This window comes from Pholis gunnellus (assembly GCF_910591455.1).
Source record: "Pholis gunnellus genome assembly, chromosome: 4".
Lineage (NCBI taxonomy): Eukaryota > Metazoa > Chordata > Actinopteri > Perciformes > Pholidae > Pholis > Pholis gunnellus.
The window spans coordinates 2062389-2080063 of NC_136530.1; the positions used below are offsets into that span (position 1 = coordinate 2062389).

Consider the following 17675-nt stretch of genomic DNA (forward strand, 5'->3'; position numbering starts at 1 on the left):
TGCGTTATGCGTTATAGATCAGAACACGATAGGTCCATCATCGATTAAAAGGTGCTAAAAAAAGTAAAAGATAATACTCACCGGTCCATCACGGCCTCAGCGTCCAGATCTTTAATGGAGCCGGTTGCTGGTTCTTAAGTCACCTCACCTGTAGCTCAGGTGTGTCTTTGCTCAGGTGTGTCTTCTTCTTCTTCTTCTTCTTCTTCTTCTTCTTCTTCTTCTTTGAGGTTTATTGGCGACTGGCAAACAATGAATCGGTGCATTACCGCCTCCAACTGGTATGGAGTGTGAATCAGGATGTCTAGTATAGTTTAGTAAAACAAATGTAAATAAAAGATTAAAATAGAATAAAATAGATTAAAATAGAATAGCTGTTAAAGCTCCAGTGACTTACTAAATATCTTCCTCACGGCCTCATTCTGCGTTAGTTCCTCATTGAAAACCACCACGTAGTTATTTTGACACGCAGCTAGACTCAAGAGTGAACCTCCGGTTCCTTTCTCTTTACATTATAATGCGCTTTATGCCTCATTAAACGATTCTACCAAACATCCAGGAATGTGATGCACTATAAGAGCAGGAAATATGTACAACTGAGATAATACTGTACCAATAAATACCTGCTAGAACACAACATCTACACAAATAATACAGTAGTTTATGTAAATAAATCAAAATAACAGTGAGTAGTTGTCCGGAAACATTTCCATATTCAAACAAATATATTTTATTTAGGCATTCATGAAGTTGGTGTCATTTCCTATTAAATGTATTTTTTCCTTTTTCATAACAAAGACGTGTTGGACAACTTCCAGCCACTGAAGCTGTAAAGCTTTAATCAAGCAGACGTCCCAAGAATGTTCCCGAGACACATCACAGGGCAGGTGTTCGGGATCTCACGTCCCAAACATATTTTCAACAACGGCATTAACATTTCTCCATTATAGCCTTATTTATGCGATCGGTCACCCTCCGACATTGCTGTCGTGCAGCAAGTTGTCTGCTTTTTTATTGTCGGTGTTATGAAAACGGTGAGTTAAGTTCTTGCAGCAGAATCACCTCCACACTGGTGCGTTTGTGTCTCACACATTTGAAACATTTCTTCCTCCGTTATTAGAATCTTTAACTCTGCTTCACATTTAGCTTTTATACCAATAACTTTCAGGTCAAACAAGGACTCGCAGACTCGTTCACTGAGGAGCAGAGGAACAGAAACAGAAACTGGAGATGGCTGCTGAGAGAGAAAGAAAACACACGTTGATGGTAAACGTAGTTGTAGATGCAAACAGGAATCATGTAACTTTATCATTTTTTGAGATGAGGATGATTCAGGTGAACGTCTACATTCCTCAGACACGCTGCAGCCTCATCACAGATATCTGAAGTACGTGTTTATTCGCTCTTTCATTAAGACGTATATTGCAAAATGTGTGTGTGGTTTATGACTCCACACCTGAATGCTATAATGGACTCCCGTGTTTCCTCCACGGATGCAGGCAGAGAGCTGAAAACAAGGGGGGGGGGGGGGGGGGGGGGGGAGTATCAACACACAGCAAAGACCGGGCCAGACTGGCTCCTGGGGGATTAGCTGAGGTTAGGGTGACTGAGAGGACACAGAGCTGATAGCTGTAAAGATGGACGTGCTGTCTAATTTTCAGTGAAAACCAATAACAAATAGTGACGTTTCTCTTTTAGTCTCAGCTTTCTGGACAGACTTGGATGCCGGAGAGCTGACGAGGAGTCTTGATAATGTTTCTTTCTCTTCTTTCTGAGAAATCGGTGGAACAATAGTCTCAGGGAACATCCTCCTTTTTCAAAGAAGTTGTTGTTATGGTTCTCAGAATAGTGTCATCACTCTGGTAATTGACCAAATAAAGTAGATACATATTTAAAAAAACACAGTATGCATTCTAAAGTACGCTTGATTTTTGAAAGTGTTGTTGATGCACACTGTTCCCCCACAATGCAATGCACAGTGGAAATGGAAGAGCTGCTCAAAGCTGGAAAAATTAAAACTGTAAAACTATTTTCACCCATCAAATCTTTACCATTAGATAATGCCTCATTTACATATTTAAACATCACATTTCAGAAAAAAAAACATAAAATGTCAGAAAACTTGTAACACAAAAGATAATCATCTTAATGTCAGTAATCAACGATCAAAGTTTCATGGTGATATCTATTAGTTAAAATATTTCTCCTGTAGTGTCTCCCCGCTCTGAAGAGCTGTCGTGAGTTGGATATTCACGAGATAATAACCGATATTATAAATATTTAGCAGTGGGGAAATAACAACAAACACTCCAGCAAGTTAGTCGAGAGTCATTTTATTGAACAGAAGAAGAAAATAACTCAAAATGAGTGCGTTACAGCTGTGGTTCTTCATGTTAAAGTATTGAAGCTCATCACTGTTAAAGTGCACTTTCAGTTTACGGCCTCTTTCCTCGGCGGAGCGCCGTCACAGTGAGACGCATCAGACCAAGTGCAACGACTGAGCATCTCAGTGAGGGCGAGTGCATAAGTGTTAATGGAAGATCAACGTCCCGGGTCTGAACTAGTCCTGCTACCGTTTCCTATCCCGGCTCAGTTCAACCCACAAATAATAAAATAAATAAAAAGCTATAATATGACAGATGGTGACGAATCTGATCATGTGGTCGAGTGACGGTAAAACAGCACAGTATTTCTCAGCAGGGTTTCGATAACGGTCGGCGTTAAGCTTAAAGTCTTTGCCACGAGTGTCTTTCAAATTTTAAGATCTTCACTTTAAAAAAATATTTTCCTATTTCCAGAAGTGCTTTTCTTTTCTTACATAATATAAATGTACAGTTGCATCGTTACGAAGAAAAATAATGTTTTAGTCGGTATCGACTACCGTGTTTGGCACGTTTTCCTCGTGACTTCACCCAGCGACGGACTAAATGGAACAGACGGCATTCAAAACCCAGAGATTCACTTTTCCTGAATCCTGTAGAGGTGAAGCCCCGCCCCTTTAAGTGGACCACCGTGGGACCTGATTTCAGAATAAATATGTACGGTACTCAACGGCAAGATACAAATACATTTTTTTTTAATCCTGTTTGAATTTTGCCATGAATGACAGATATGTTTGTTTATTAAAAAGATAATTTTGCACGTCAAGAAAGTCGCAGTTTGTCGTAAAACTGAAAATACGTAAATAGAAAAGTGTCGTCTCTCTCTGAAGCTACGATGTGTTTGGTACCAGGATGTTCTCACAACAACAAGTCTCACTCGTTCTTCCTCTTCCCGTCTGATAAAAAGAGTCGCTGGATAAAAAACACATCAGGTAAGAAAACGTTAAATTTTTGCATAGAACGTAGCTACGCTAGCTAGCGAGCAAGCCACGCTAACAGCTGTGTTGGTGTCGTACATTATGTAGTTCACTGATCAGTTTCACGCAAAACTTAACGATATTATGACAGATCTATGACGTCGCACATTTGTGTGTGCAGTCTTTCTAATTACCGATGTTCAGTTTCTTTTACTAGTTTTACGACAAAAATGCGACTTTCTTGACGTGCAAAATTATGAGATAAACCAAGCTTGCAATTTTTTTCTTCTTAAATTGATAATATGTGTAATTCATGGCACAATTCAAACAGGACGAACATTTAAAAAAAGATTTGTCTTTCGCCATCGACTACCGTACATATTCTTTGCTAAATAATGTCCCGTTGGGGACTTCTCCTCTTATTTATAATGAGATGCATTTGAAATGGAAATCCAAACAGGAATGTCTTTCACATGAAAACAACTTGTTTGATGTGGCACTATTCTACAGGGAACGGCCACAAACCCCCCCGAGGGCCGAAGAGGAAATAAACACGTCTACACTACAAGAGATATCGTATGAACCAACACTGGAGCTCGAATTTAGGATTCCAATGTGTTACATAAGACACACACACAAGTTTACATCATCAAAGTCAGAGATAAACCAAGAGAAAACTAAAAAGATGGAGTTCAACAAAGAAAGGACATTGCCGGGTAAGGTCACACACAAGAAAAAAGAAAAAAAAGATGAAAGAACGCTGAAGCTTACGTCACAGCAGGTAGTGTGTATTACACCTGGTGAGGGGGGGTACTTTGATATCACAAACACATCAAAAGATCAACCGCTAAGAAACACATCTACTGCTAACATTTAAATGTACCTTATATTAGTTTCACTGAAAACTTCTCCTCTTATTGCACAGTTTTCACTTTTCCATGTCAATAGAAACATCGGGCAGGTCTGCGTCACGTTAAAGGGGCCAGTGTGAAGGATTTAGTTGGAGCAGAAATGAAATATAATATTCATAACTGTTTTCATTAGTGTGTAATCACCTGAAACACCTGAAATAATTGTGTTTTCGTTAGGGTTAGAATGAGTTCTTCATAAATATACGTAGGGAGGGCCAGGCGGAGTCCGCCATGTTGCACCACCATGTTTCTACAGCAGCCCAGAACGGACAAACCAGAGTCTCTTTGCGTTTTTTTGTTCCTTGAAGGCCACCGTAGTTCTCCGACACGCTTGTTAAACTGCGGTAACGTGAGCCTTAAGAGCGCTAAACCCCGCGGTACAGCCAGCCGCCATCTGACTTCCGTTGCTCCTAAAGTAGTGTTATTATGGTATGGATGCTGTTACGCCATTACCGTGGTTTTGCACTCGGCGGCTCATGTTACCACAGTCTCGAAGAGGGAGGGGTGAGCACTAGATGGCACAAAATTCTGCACACTGGCCCTTTAATATGTCAAATCTTTATATTTGACATGCAAACTACAAAATTAAAGTGATAAAACCAGTTTTTTCCTTTCAGGATGTGTATTACACACCCCATGTCCTCCGGCTTAGACATTAGGGTCTTAACTAGGGCTGGGTGTCGGTACAATAAACCAGTGCCAACCATGAAGTATCCAAACTTCTCCAGTCAGAGGATACCTGCTTTTTGTACCCGGATCTAAGAAAAAAAACTCACTATTTGTGTAATTTTGCTAACCGTCAATCATGGCAAGAGTTCTTTGATTTAATGCGATTGGCCGACCACTGACCTAGCTACAACATGCAGTCTGTGATGGTAGTGAACGTTACGGGCACTGGTTTTGGGTACTGGTACTGTAATTGTTAAAACCATACCCAGCCCTAGTCCTAACATACAGAAGCTCTCAAAAGAGCCAAATTACACACACACCTTCATTATCTATCTGCATTACAAATAACAGTAATAAATATGTTAAATACAATAAATATGGGTTTTCTATTGTAATAAAAACAACAAAGATGTAGCTGGTTTTGAATGGAGATCCACACGACAGAGAGAACAGCAGGACTTCCTGTCACGTGTCGCGTTAAGAGCATTCGGCCTCGGCCGGATTAACGAGTTGATCACGTGAGGTTAGACTGACGTGAGCTGTCACAGACAGACGGACGGCTCAGAGCGGTTCTCTACGGGACAAAAACCACCTTCATACAGTCAACAGTTAAAGTTCAGGTAGTTTTCAGCTTGTGACTTATTAATGCTCAGATATTGCTTCAAAAAAAAAATGCATGAAATCTTGTTTCCAACGTCATTCACCTCTCATGCATCAGATCAAAGGGCTGGACAGGGAAACAGCATTAATGAAAGGATATAAAGGGCCAGTGTGTGGGATTGCTCGACTGGTAGAAATGGAATATATTTATCATAACTATGTTTTCGTTAACGTATAACCACCTGAAACTAAGAATCATTGTGTTTTCACCGAGTAGAATTCGTAGACCGAGCCCTTCATGTTCAGGTGGTGAAAGGTGGAGTCCGCCATGTTTCTACTGTGGCCCAGAGCGGACACACCAAGCACCGGCTTTAGAGAGAGACTTTCACATTTCTATGTTCCCTGAAGGCCACCGTAGTTCTCTACTAGTTTATAAAGTGAGCAGAGGGGTATTTGGTTGGTTGCAACTAAAGACGCTCTATAACAAAGATGACGCATTACGAGCTGCGCCAACAGTACGAACTGGTACACGCTTCCTGCCTCCTAAGTGGGCGTGGTCTAATGTATTTATAATTGCTTCATATTCAGCATTACGAAAATACGTAAGCGAGGGCGTTTCAAACACTAGTTGATGTTTGGCTAACGTTAAAAGCCTTTACACAAAGAGAAGAAACACTATAAATGACTAACAAAGTAAAAGTATAACATTTAGTATTTTTGATGGTTCACTTCAGAGAAGTTCAAATTATTTTTGAGACAGTGGCAAAAAAAAAGTCTTGTAGACCAGCTGCTATAATCTATCAACAAAGGGATCTGTATCTGTTAATATGGATCATCAATGATCTGCAATTAGCTGATCCGAACCGTGAGGTTTATGATCCGATGCAGCTTTACCGCTGGACGCCACTAAATCCTACACACTGGTCCTTTAATAACGAGGGGGTGACACATCGTGGAAGAAGACCGTCTCTACATACAAATGACAAACAACACCAGACCCTTCTCCTCCCGTCACCTTCCTGGTAGTCAATCACCTCTGCAGGCTTCTCTTCACCAGTCGACACCGAGCGCGTAGGGGCTCCGTTTCTGTTCCGGTCATTTATTTTTGCTTTTCGATTTTAAAGTGCAGTCCAGATGCAGGTGACTAAAAAGGCAAGAAGCAAATTACAGAGAGTGAGAGAGATGGGAGAGAGGATTGGCACATCAGAGAGGTCTGACTTGGAGAATGGGAGCAGGATGGAGTCTTTAGTCTTGCCCTGCGTCACTGATCCAGGTTCCAGTCACTCCCTGGACTGGTAGAAGAGGATGTACCCTGACTCAGAGTTCTTGGAGATGTCTGAGGTAAGCCCGTAAAACTCCTCGATGGCCTGGGCGTCAATTTTCTGTACAAGACAAGATGATGTTAACTGGGGAAAAAGAAAACAATAGCAAATGTACCAAACAGATGAGTCAAAGGAGCATCGCGGCAGGCTGAGAGTGACGCACCTCCACGATGTCGTCATCAAACAGCAGCCAGAAGCCGTGACTCTTCACTATGGTGATGTAATGACCTCTGTTGGGGCCACTGAGGAGACAGAGGCAAACAGTGACTAACGCACACAAAACCTCCCACACTGACCTCCATCCTTCTCAATATCCTGCAGGAGCAGACAAAGATCATTGATGCACAACACAGTTTGCCACACAAATGTTCATTATACAGTGGAAACGGATTACGGTGGTCACTTCTGTCCCGGTACAATTGATCAGGATAAGCGGATGATTATTATAACCAAATCGGTTCTGATTTTCTTTATTTCCCCCAATCCATTCACTCCATTTCCCTGGAAACCCTGAGGGTTTGCTAATACCTGGAACATCATTAGCATCCCATTAGGTTCTTATGCAATGGAAAGCAGCCAATCAGAATTGAGTATTCACCCAGACCATGACTAGAATCAATGACCCGTGTCTTTTTAGACAGAGAGAACCAGCGGTTTCTTATGGACCTCAACACATGTGAAGTCTACGATACGTCTTTACATGCTAGTTGGTATAACTCATATTGGAGCCTGTTAATTTGGGCCGTACCTGCCACAGTGAACCACCACAGCCACGAGGTCGTACATGCGATCCAGGTTGACGGCGTCCCCGGACGTGTTGAACAGACGGAGTTCTAGGGGGAAAACCACTCGGTAGGACAGCTTGGTGTAGCGGTGCAGCTGCTCCATGTACTTAAACCTCTTCAGGTGAAGCGCCAGGATCATAGGGAGCTTCTTCACGCGCATCCTGCAGGAGAAGCGCACATGCTCAGAGAAGCGCACGATGTTATATGTCACACGGTTATTGAGCTCGGTGCTTTACTGACCGCTTCTGTGCTTCCTGCTTGCTGCAGCACGCCTCACAGTAGTATTTGTATTCACTGCACAACGTCTCTGTGTTACTGAAGTCCCTGGAGGAAGAGAGCGCGGGAGGCTTGGTTATCCAATCTCACTCAGACCAAAAAGGGAACACGTGACTGAATAGATGATAAATGAATGCTACCTGAGGCAGTGTGTTATCGATGTGTTCTGCTCCACATCCACAGAAAGATCCAGAAAATCCTCATCTTTGCTGCTCACCTGTCAAATAAGGAGAGATACTGACGTGACTAAACATTTTCCATAGAAATTAAATAAGAGTAGAATGGAAATCAACGTAGAGAGATGGTCAGACTTCGTCCATTAATCCCCGATAATGGACACAACAAAGGGCATTATCCCGCTTATACCATCGTCACTTAACAAAGACAAAAATGAAGTCCATTATTTTTTATCTTCATGCGTTTCGCAAACAAAATGTAAAGTTTTCTTGTTTCTTGTCACATCGTAGGGAAAGCACATCGTTATCGCCAGATGAGTGACAACTTTGAATTAGCAAGCTAGCTAGTTAGCGAGCTTGCTAATTCCGCAAATGATTTAATGCTTCGCTGATTACAGAAAACAAGCTGAATAGCGGGCTGGCACTGGGTCTAACCGTCCCTCCGCTCACTCCGGAGAAGGACAAGTTAGTTAGCTAGCTAGCTAGCTAGCTAGCTAGCTAGCTAACTTGGAGCTATCCGTCTCCCATGGTGCAGCCGCTCTCTTTCTGTCGAGCCGCGCACATTGTCACAATAACAACAAATGCCTTTTTATTTGTACAAGTCAAATGACCACAGAATACAGTTAAATGTCGACTCCTTTTCTATTTCTATGACATATTCTTCTGACTGGGTCAGTGAGGACAAGCCAGCACCCAGACCCACCCAGACCCACCCACACACACACACACACACACACACACACACACACACACACACACACACACACACACACACACACACACACACACACACACTTTGAAATGCTGATTGTACTGAGTAGCTTTTGTCTCTGCGCACTGCGGCGCCTTGGTGTTTGCAGGGGTTGTTCAAGGCAACCCGTCCCACTGTCCTCACCATAAAACCGGTGAGGACAAAGCCTCAGCCAGCAATGACGTAAAGTGGGTGGTCCGAGCTCACCGGCTGTGATCGCTACATCTTTCTTTCTGTTTTTTTTGCACCCCTAATCCCTTTTCCAGACTTATTCAGGACAGATGTCTTATTCAGGCGGGACACAGGACAATAAATACACTAAGACAACTCAATCGGCAAAAATAAAACCGCACACCGTTTCACAGTTGAGGCAGCGCGTCTCGTTGGTCAGCGTGCCCTGGAAGATGTCGTGAACCCACGTGGGCTCCGTCTTGTGCTCCGACTTGTTCTCCGTCGTCTCGGTCTCGGTGGCGCTGTTGTTCTTGAGGCGCCCGTTCTGCTTCTCCTGCTTCTTCTCCTCCTGCAGGATGTCGGCCACCGTGTTCAGCAGGTAGTTGAGGAACTCGTGGGCATCCTGTTGCATGTAGTTGTCGAACAGATCTGGAGGGGAGACGCAGAGATGGAGGGGGGAGGGAGATAGTTCATAGAGGAGAAAATTACGGGAAAGAAGAGGGTTTTTTTTGGCCACTGATCTTGTTCTCAGCCATTAAATTATGATTATTATTCATCTTGTTATAAGATGATGTCGTTAAATGTCTTCTTACATTCAACCAACAGTCCATAGCAGAGAAAAAGCTTCCAATCTTCACGTTTGAGAAGCTCGAACAAGCAAATGTTTGGCATTTTTACTTGATTATCAAAATAGTTGCTGCTTGATCCGTTGATTGAGTTCTCATTGTAGCTCTAAATTTTGTTTTTAATATTTCTGCAAACTTCTATAAGACAAATCGCTAAAAGCTAATTATTTAGTCAAGACAGTAATAATATTGACCTGACTCGCAGCTTTGCTTCAGAGAGACAGTTCGGCATTTGGGGAAATAAGCTTATTTCAAGTTTGATGAGACGATCTGTACGTTAACTTTAAGGCTTTTTTTTGTACGGATTACACAAACCAGCGTTAATCAGTAAGCTTTAGCGGTGCTGGTAGGCAGATTCTATTCCCTTCAGAACAGGAGTCAACCTCCAGGTCTGCATTAAAGCTGCATTCTCTCTAATGACCACCAGGGGGCGACTCCTCTGGTTGTATAGAAGTCTATGAGAAAATGACTCTACTTCTCTCTTGATTTATTACCTCAGTAAACATTGTAAACATGAGTTTATGGTCTCAATCTCTAGTTTCAAGTCTTCTTCAATACAGCATGATGTTCATTTAGTAAATGATGGTCCATTTAGAGTCACACAGACCATAAAGCAGGGGATGCTTTAGGGGCGGGGCTACACTATTGATTGACAGGTCTCTACCAGAGACGTATACGGCGTCTCTTCGTCACTCCTCCTCAGTCCAGATATGGTCACTTTTGTCCTCTGGCTGCAAAAAAACAAAATGGCGACGGCCAAACTGCCGAACTTGAGGCTTCAAAACGTCAAAACCCACAAACAAATGAGTGACTCTACGACCACTACGTCTGTGCTTCAGACTGAGCTATTCTAGCTAACTGGCTGCTTTAATGATTTTGATGATTCTCGTCTTGAGAAGAGTCTACTGCAGATCAGGTAAAAGAAATCGACAGGCGACAATGAAACCACCATCATTACACACTTCTGTTTTGACAGACATGTAACGTGAAAGGTGAGAACTGAGAAAGAGAGAGAGAGAGAAAGAGAGAAAGAGAAAGAGAGAAAGAGAGGGAGAGAGAGAGAGAACCAAAGCTCGGTCCCAACAGAGACGCCATTGTTCATTCACACAAAGAGCTTCCTCAATATGGCCGACAGAGAACAGTCGGCCTCTCTGTGAGTTCTACTCTCTGAACAACCTCCAGCATGCACCTGCCCTTCACCTCAGATAGTCAGACCGCATTAAAGCCAGCACTGGTGCTGAGGTCTCTGATTGTTTATGAACACAATGAAGCATGTGGACAAAACACAAAATAAAAAAAAAAAAAAACACCTGTAGGGTTGCAAACTCACCGACTCCAAAGCAACCAGTAGACCCGATTCATGGGACACAATTAAAGTTGTAAAAGCTGGAACTGATGATGAATTAACGACGGCTCCGTTGCGTTCACGTGTCCCAGTAGAACGTTCCGGTGAGGCAGCGTGAACCGGGACCCCGGCACACATCGTTAATCTTCTTGATTACGCCGCAGCTTTTCCGGTTACGTCAAAATGTTAAAACAATTGTTATATCGAGTGAGTATCCTCTTTTAAATCCTTAACTGAATATTTAATTAGCATTTTTATCTTTCGGATTTAATTTTTTATGCATCACTCGGGACATTTCTGGCTTTTTAATGTTTCCATCATTGCGGCTGTGTTGCAAACATTTTGGCATTGGTGTGAGTTTATTCATTTTTTATTGTGGAAGTTGAACCTCAGCTCCTATAATAAATCTATAATAAATCTATAATAAACTGTGCAGCCAAAATACAGACAGTTAGCTCCTTAAGGGCAGAAATGTTCAGATTGAAACTATTAAAACCACGTTTGATCCCATTACAGCATTAAATCTAAAGGCTCCTTAATTGTGTTTTTTTTACTATTTTTTTCATCTGGCACATAAAATCCCTGTTCAGGTGATTGAGCTCTGGTTTTAGTAGAAACTCTCACCGTTCTCTTTCCGTAGGCGGGAGATGAACTTCTTGGGCGGGATGACGCCCACTTTCTTCTTCTGCGTGGCGATGGAGTGGAAGAGGTCGGCCAGACACGTGAGCAGGTTCTCCTTCTTCTTCTGCTGGGCTTTGTACGACAGCACGTTCTCCCGGAAAGGCCGGCAGAAGTAGAGGGCCTGGAGCACCGAGTTACAGTAACACGTGTTCCCAAACTGAGGAAAGGAAAGGAAAGGAAAGGAAAGAGGAGACACAAACAGAAGATGAGGACAAAAAGGGGATTCGGTCCATTTTTTAGATTCTCTGTTAAAGTTACAATCAAGAACTTTTATTTCGTGTTGATTCTGTTGGTGCCTGTGGACTAAAGCTGCAGTGCTCCTGAGAAGCAGAGTCTCTTTAGAAAACCTCTCATGTTGCTACAGCAGGTCTGACAGTCTGACCATCTCAGTCCTGGTCCTGGTTCTCCCGTGCCTCCCTTCCCTCCAGTGGGTCCAGCAATACGTCCTGGGTCTCCAGCAGCGTGGTGTCGGTGCTGGAGGATCTGGGTCTGTCCACGGTGGACCAGGTCTCTGCTGGAGGATCTGGGTCTGTCCACGGTGGACCGGTCTCTGAACCTGCATGATTTCATCTGGTTTCACCAGAATCCGACCCGGTGGCTCCGATGACGAGCTTTAAGAATAACTCTATAGAAACAGACCATCTTCTCTCTGATGGTCTCTTCACTGATGGAGGTCTGATAGAGGATCAGGACTACACTGAGACTGGTTCAGGTCCAGATAAAAGCTCCTCACAGTAACTTTAAGTAAAAGTAAGAATCCCACATTATAGAAATATTCCACTATAAGTCCTGCAAACATAATTTCACAGATGTTTTGGTTTCTTGGAGGCAGCACAACATCGACGCATCATCACTTCCTACATCGACATGTTAAACCTGTGAGCAAACAGTTGTGTTTTTATTCATTCATTCCAATGTTCTGTGACTTTTAGCTCCGTTGTTGGTCTCCACCAGCTCACAGTTCTTCACAGTAACTTTCCGTTAGCAGGTGGAACAACACAGACCTGATCAATTGTTTTGATCCATCTGAGGCGTTGAGGAACGTCTGTGTTTACGTTAAGGAAACAGAACATCTCTAACGTTGGCCACAGACTGAACCTTCAGTACCAACCGTCCAGCGGAGGACATGACTCGTGTTGCTTTGGCAGAAAGCTCTTTGTTATGGTTCGGGAGGATTCAGCGATACTCACATTGACCAATCCGAAGTAGTGCTCGTTGATCGGGAACTGCTCCGGGCCGATGTCTTTCTCCAGAGCCGAGGCATTGGTGCCCTGAAGGACCGGAGAGACAAGTTGTTTTTACAATCACGAGCATCATCTTACACAACACAGTTCACTCCTTTACTGTGAAGAGAGAAGGAAAGCCTACTTTGTTTAGTCTAATCTATGTATATACAGTCAAATGAATATGGAAATGAGTCGTCAAAGGAGCACAAACCAAAAGAAGAGGCCTCTCTGTCAGACGGTATAATTGATCAAATTATCCTCTCAGTCAAACTTCAATATCAGTTTCCTAAAAAGACGTGCAGCTCGTCTCGATGTCTTTTTCAACCCCAAACCTTCCTGTCAAAGCAGAAAGAAGAAATGGTCTAAATAGGTGCTCATGTCAGACGTCGGGGGGGATTTTGCGGCTGATTGCAGAGACCACTTATCTCTCGTCGGAGCTCAAAGCTTTTGTTGAGCGAACACACAGAAGCAATTTAGTTTTGGGGGAAGGCTTTGAATTTCAATGTCATTTCTCTCCGTCAAAGCAGACAGCGGATACGTCTTTGTCCCGCTCACCGCCTCCGAGCACAAGTCCATGTACTGTACTAGGGCTGCTACATTACCCATTAATCTGTCGGTTATTTCCTCAATTAATCGATTCGTTTTTTCATCAATAAAAGTTGTGTTGGAACTGAAAGGACGCGTCTCTTGTCCCGTGCAGCCGGTGTGTTGCTGTTCGATCGTCTGGGGGTTTTTCTTGGAAAATGTTCATTAGTTTCCAGATCCCAAGATCACGTCTTCCAAATGTATCGTCTTACCCAATAAACAGTCCAAAAAGCAAATATATCCAGTTTACTATCATCAGGGTTCACAGCCTTTTCTAGAAATCACTTTCCAGGACATTTCCAGGACATTTCCAGGACAGTCATCATGCTAAACACTAATAAGTTCCTCTGATGTAAAGACGTGCAGTCTACAGATATAACTCATCTATGGAATCATCTCTTACGTGATGAGAAAATATGACAAATTGTTAACAGACGACTGAAAAAAAACACCAAATATTCACAATTAATATCCACTGATCAGTTACATCGACTCCAGCTCTGTCTCCACTATGGATCTCTGGAAAATGAATGAACTGTGTTCTACTGTCATGCATTGCATCAGACCTTCATTCCTCTATTGAAGTGTGCCTCATAAAGTGGTGTGCGTGTATATATACATAAATATATATATATATTAGGAGCAAAGTAAAGAGATAAACCAACATCAACACGAATAACTTCAGCATAAAGTTTGTGCTTGTAGACAAATCGAGCCGGAGTTCAGACCGAGGAAAGTTTCTCACGGTTGCATTGATTAAATAAAGTTAATACAAAAGGTGAATGGTCTCTCTCCCTCTGTGTGTGTGTGTGTGTGTGTGTGTGTGTGTGTGTGTGTGTGTGTGTGTGTGTGTGTGTGTGTGTGTGTGTTGTTATCACAGCTTCTTTGTGCTTTGTTCACATAGCCGGCCGTGCTTGTAGTGCAGCCACAGACTGTCTATAAGAAGAGGACGTAGTGATCCTGACGTCACCCATTGGTTTGTGGACCGATGTTATGAAGCCTCTGTGATTTCGCCGTCGCCGTCTTGGAATACGGTTGTTTTCTTTTTGCAACCAGTGAACAGGAAGTGACCATATCCGGACTGAGGAGGAGTGACGTAGAGACGCCGTATACGTCTCTGGTAGAGACCTGTCAATCACTGTGTAGCCCCGCCCCTAAAGCATCCCCTGCTTTATGGTCTGTTTGACTCTAAATGGACCATCATTTACTAAATGAACATCATGCTGTATTGAAGAAGACTTGAAACTAGAGATTGAGACCATAAACTCATGTTTACAATGTTTACTGAGGTAATAAATCAAGAGAGAAGTAGAGTCATTTTCTCATAGACTTCTATACAACCAGAGGAGTCGCCCCCTGGTGGACACTAGAGAGAATGCAGCTTTAACACATGAAGCTCTGTCTTCACTCATCAGAACCGGAGGCTGCCGCCTGGTTAAACACTGGTATCGGATCCGTACTTGGTGCATCCTTAATATTAACTTCTAAGTCACACTACCACCTAAACTGAGTCCATTCATACTTTAACTTGTCTTCAGCACTAACACTTTGTTCAGGACGTCTATCTTCACCAACATGTCTGTAAAACACACTACACACATATTCCAAACCTTGTACCGACCGCATGGGCTGCTGGGTAAATAACTCTTGGTTATTGGGAAAAACCATTAATGCAAAACCTGCACTGGAGGCTTTTTGACATCCTGGCTCTCTGCCACCAGGATGTATTGTCACCGGCTCTCTGCAGCGGATTATGCAATCACAACATGAGCTTCCTCCACCTGTCAATCATCGGTGACAGCTACACACCGATGTGCACGCTGTCAACGCCACAAGGAGGGAAGGTTCTAGTGATGCCGGCCCGTCTGAGCACCGAGATAAAGGGTGCATGCTGTAGGAGTAGTGACCAGACTCACTGTGCACCCCCCCCCCCCATGCATAGTGAGTCTGGCTGCAAAGGGGGGGAGGAAACTCACCCATGGACATCACCACACACACAGCGGCTGCAGGCGAATCAATAGCGACACACACACACACACACACACACACACACACACACACACACACACACACACACACACACACACACACACACACACACACACACACACACACACACACACACACACACACACACACACACAGCAGCATTTACTCACCATATTACAAATGGAGGCGATGTTTCTGACAGTCATTTAGTTCACAGTGTCCCCCTCGCCGCCATCTTTATAAAATAAAACATTATATTAAAAAAAAAGGGGGGGGGGGGGACGAAGTTAATTCGCAGCCAGCGGCTGGAGGGCCAGACTGCAAAACCTCGAAGCGTCAGGAGAGCAGCATGCAGCCGGCCAGTGGTGGTGCTGGTGCTGGTGGTGGTGGTGCTGGTGGTGGTGGTGTGGGGGGGGGGGGGGTCAGTGTCGACCCTTCGGCTTCATCCTCGGAACACCACAGCTGGGGGGGGGGGGGGGGACCCCGTTAGTGCGCGAGCAGCAGGTTGTTAGCAGCAACGATGATCCCGGAAAAACAAGCTTGTAAAGGGAGCAGCAGCGTTGTTGGCCCCGCCCACACACGGAGGCGAACGCCACGAGCTGATTGGTTCGGAGTTTACTTGCGTTTGATTGGCAGGGTCGAGGAGCCATTCACAGAGCTGGATGACGGAGTTGAGGTGGAGAGCAACCAGTCGACAGCAGGATCTGGGCGCAAGGGTGCGTGGGAGTTGTAGTTCGAAGATTGGGACGCGTTTAAAGAGATTTTGTAGGCTTTATGTAAAACTATAAGATCCTTCAAACTTCCCCAGTTGATTACATTAAGACAATAACTTGTTTTCATAAATGGTATGTTTAAATATGACAATGAGGCATTATCTTATTAAATATAAGATAAAGCCAGGTTCGAAATGATTGTTTCATTTTGTTGACATATTAGAGTCAAAGGTTTTTACAGAGGGAACTTAAAAAATATATTTTTGTATCACCAGCCATAAATAATCTATTTTTTCCATGTTTTTATTATTAAATGTCGTATAAATGAGTGTGTGAGTGCTGTGTGAACTAACCCCTCTGTGTGAACCTTCAGCACACAGAGAGGAATGAACGTGTAGAGTTTGGTGTGTGTAAGAGCTGCTGAAGTGGAGATTTATCATCAGAGTCTGAGAACAAACTCATTTAGAGAAAACATCCTTTAAAGAGACGTTTAGTTCATTACAGACATTTAGAGACTCTACAGGTGAAGAGGGTCAACACATGAACTCATAGATCTGCTTCAGTTCCCTCAGAAAGGTCTGCCTGACAGCAAGGTGAAGAGGTGAACACATTCTAAATACAGCGTTCACTCACACTGATAGACATTCTTTTAGGAGTCTAAAATACGTCCACAGCAGAACATAAACTCATCTGCTGCAGTAGAACCCTGACTGTGGAGGAGAACCTCACACACACACTACAGAACATCAGTACTGTCTCTTGAGCACTCGTCATCATTCTTGACATTTCGTAGGCTAAAGAACTAATCATTTAATTTGCAGGTATTCTGCAAAACCACCAATTAGCTGACCATACCGAAAAGGTAAGTGTCCCCTCGGTGGAGCTCTGCAGGGGGCCCCGGGGCCCCTCAGGACACTCTCATTCATCACCGACTCTTTGTTCGTGCTTTCACAACAATCTCCCGCCAATTATCTCCTTAGCATTTCCATGCGAACAAAAAGAAAGGAAAACAACAAGTAATTATGATTGACATGCTTCAAAAGAAACGGGAAAGGATCGAGGAATAAAAAGACAAGTAGCAGTATAACAGGGTTGCCAGTTTGAGCCGCGGAGGATGGGAGAGTTCCATTGTTGACGGGACGTTTGAAATGCACCAAGTGGGTTTGCTGAGAAATGTGTTGATTGACGTGTTCTCGCGGGTTTATTCATGCTTTCGATTGGCAGCTTGTGAACAAAACACAAAGCGACACAAAGCGTTCCCAGACTTACTTTGTACTTCTTTGGACGCTTCATTCTGCTTTTATTGTCATTACAGATATGAATAATGTGCATCGCTGTAAAAAACTACAATTTCATACACGTTCAAAAACAGGCTTTGTTGATGAGATAAAAATCAGTTTTTTATCTTTGCCTTTCAGGCCATGCAGGTCAGCAGATGTGTTGACATGAGGCTCCAGATGCACGGAGCAGGTGGTTTATTATTTTGGAGTTTTAATCTCTTTAATCCAGTATTTGGTTGCCTTGTTTTGGATGGAGCTGACAGGACTTCTGTAT

General features: G+C 43.4%; 1 protein-coding gene across 1 annotated transcript; it reads right to left on the reverse strand.

The window, feature by feature from the left end:
• Positions 1-2333: 2333 nt before the first annotated feature.
• On the reverse strand, positions 2334-15633 carry usp46 (ubiquitin specific peptidase 46). The gene is made up of 9 exons (XM_079157699.1): positions 15579-15633; positions 12799-12879; positions 11552-11765; positions 9141-9385; positions 7999-8075; positions 7823-7906; positions 7546-7743; positions 6961-7039; positions 2334-6857 (listed from the first exon to the last, which is right to left on the reverse strand). The coding sequence occupies exons 1-9, from the start codon at positions 15612-15614 to the stop codon at positions 6756-6758; spliced, it is 1116 nt and encodes a 371-aa protein (XP_079013825.1). The 5' UTR covers positions 15615-15633; the 3' UTR covers positions 2334-6755.
• Positions 15634-17675: the final 2042 nt, after the last annotated feature.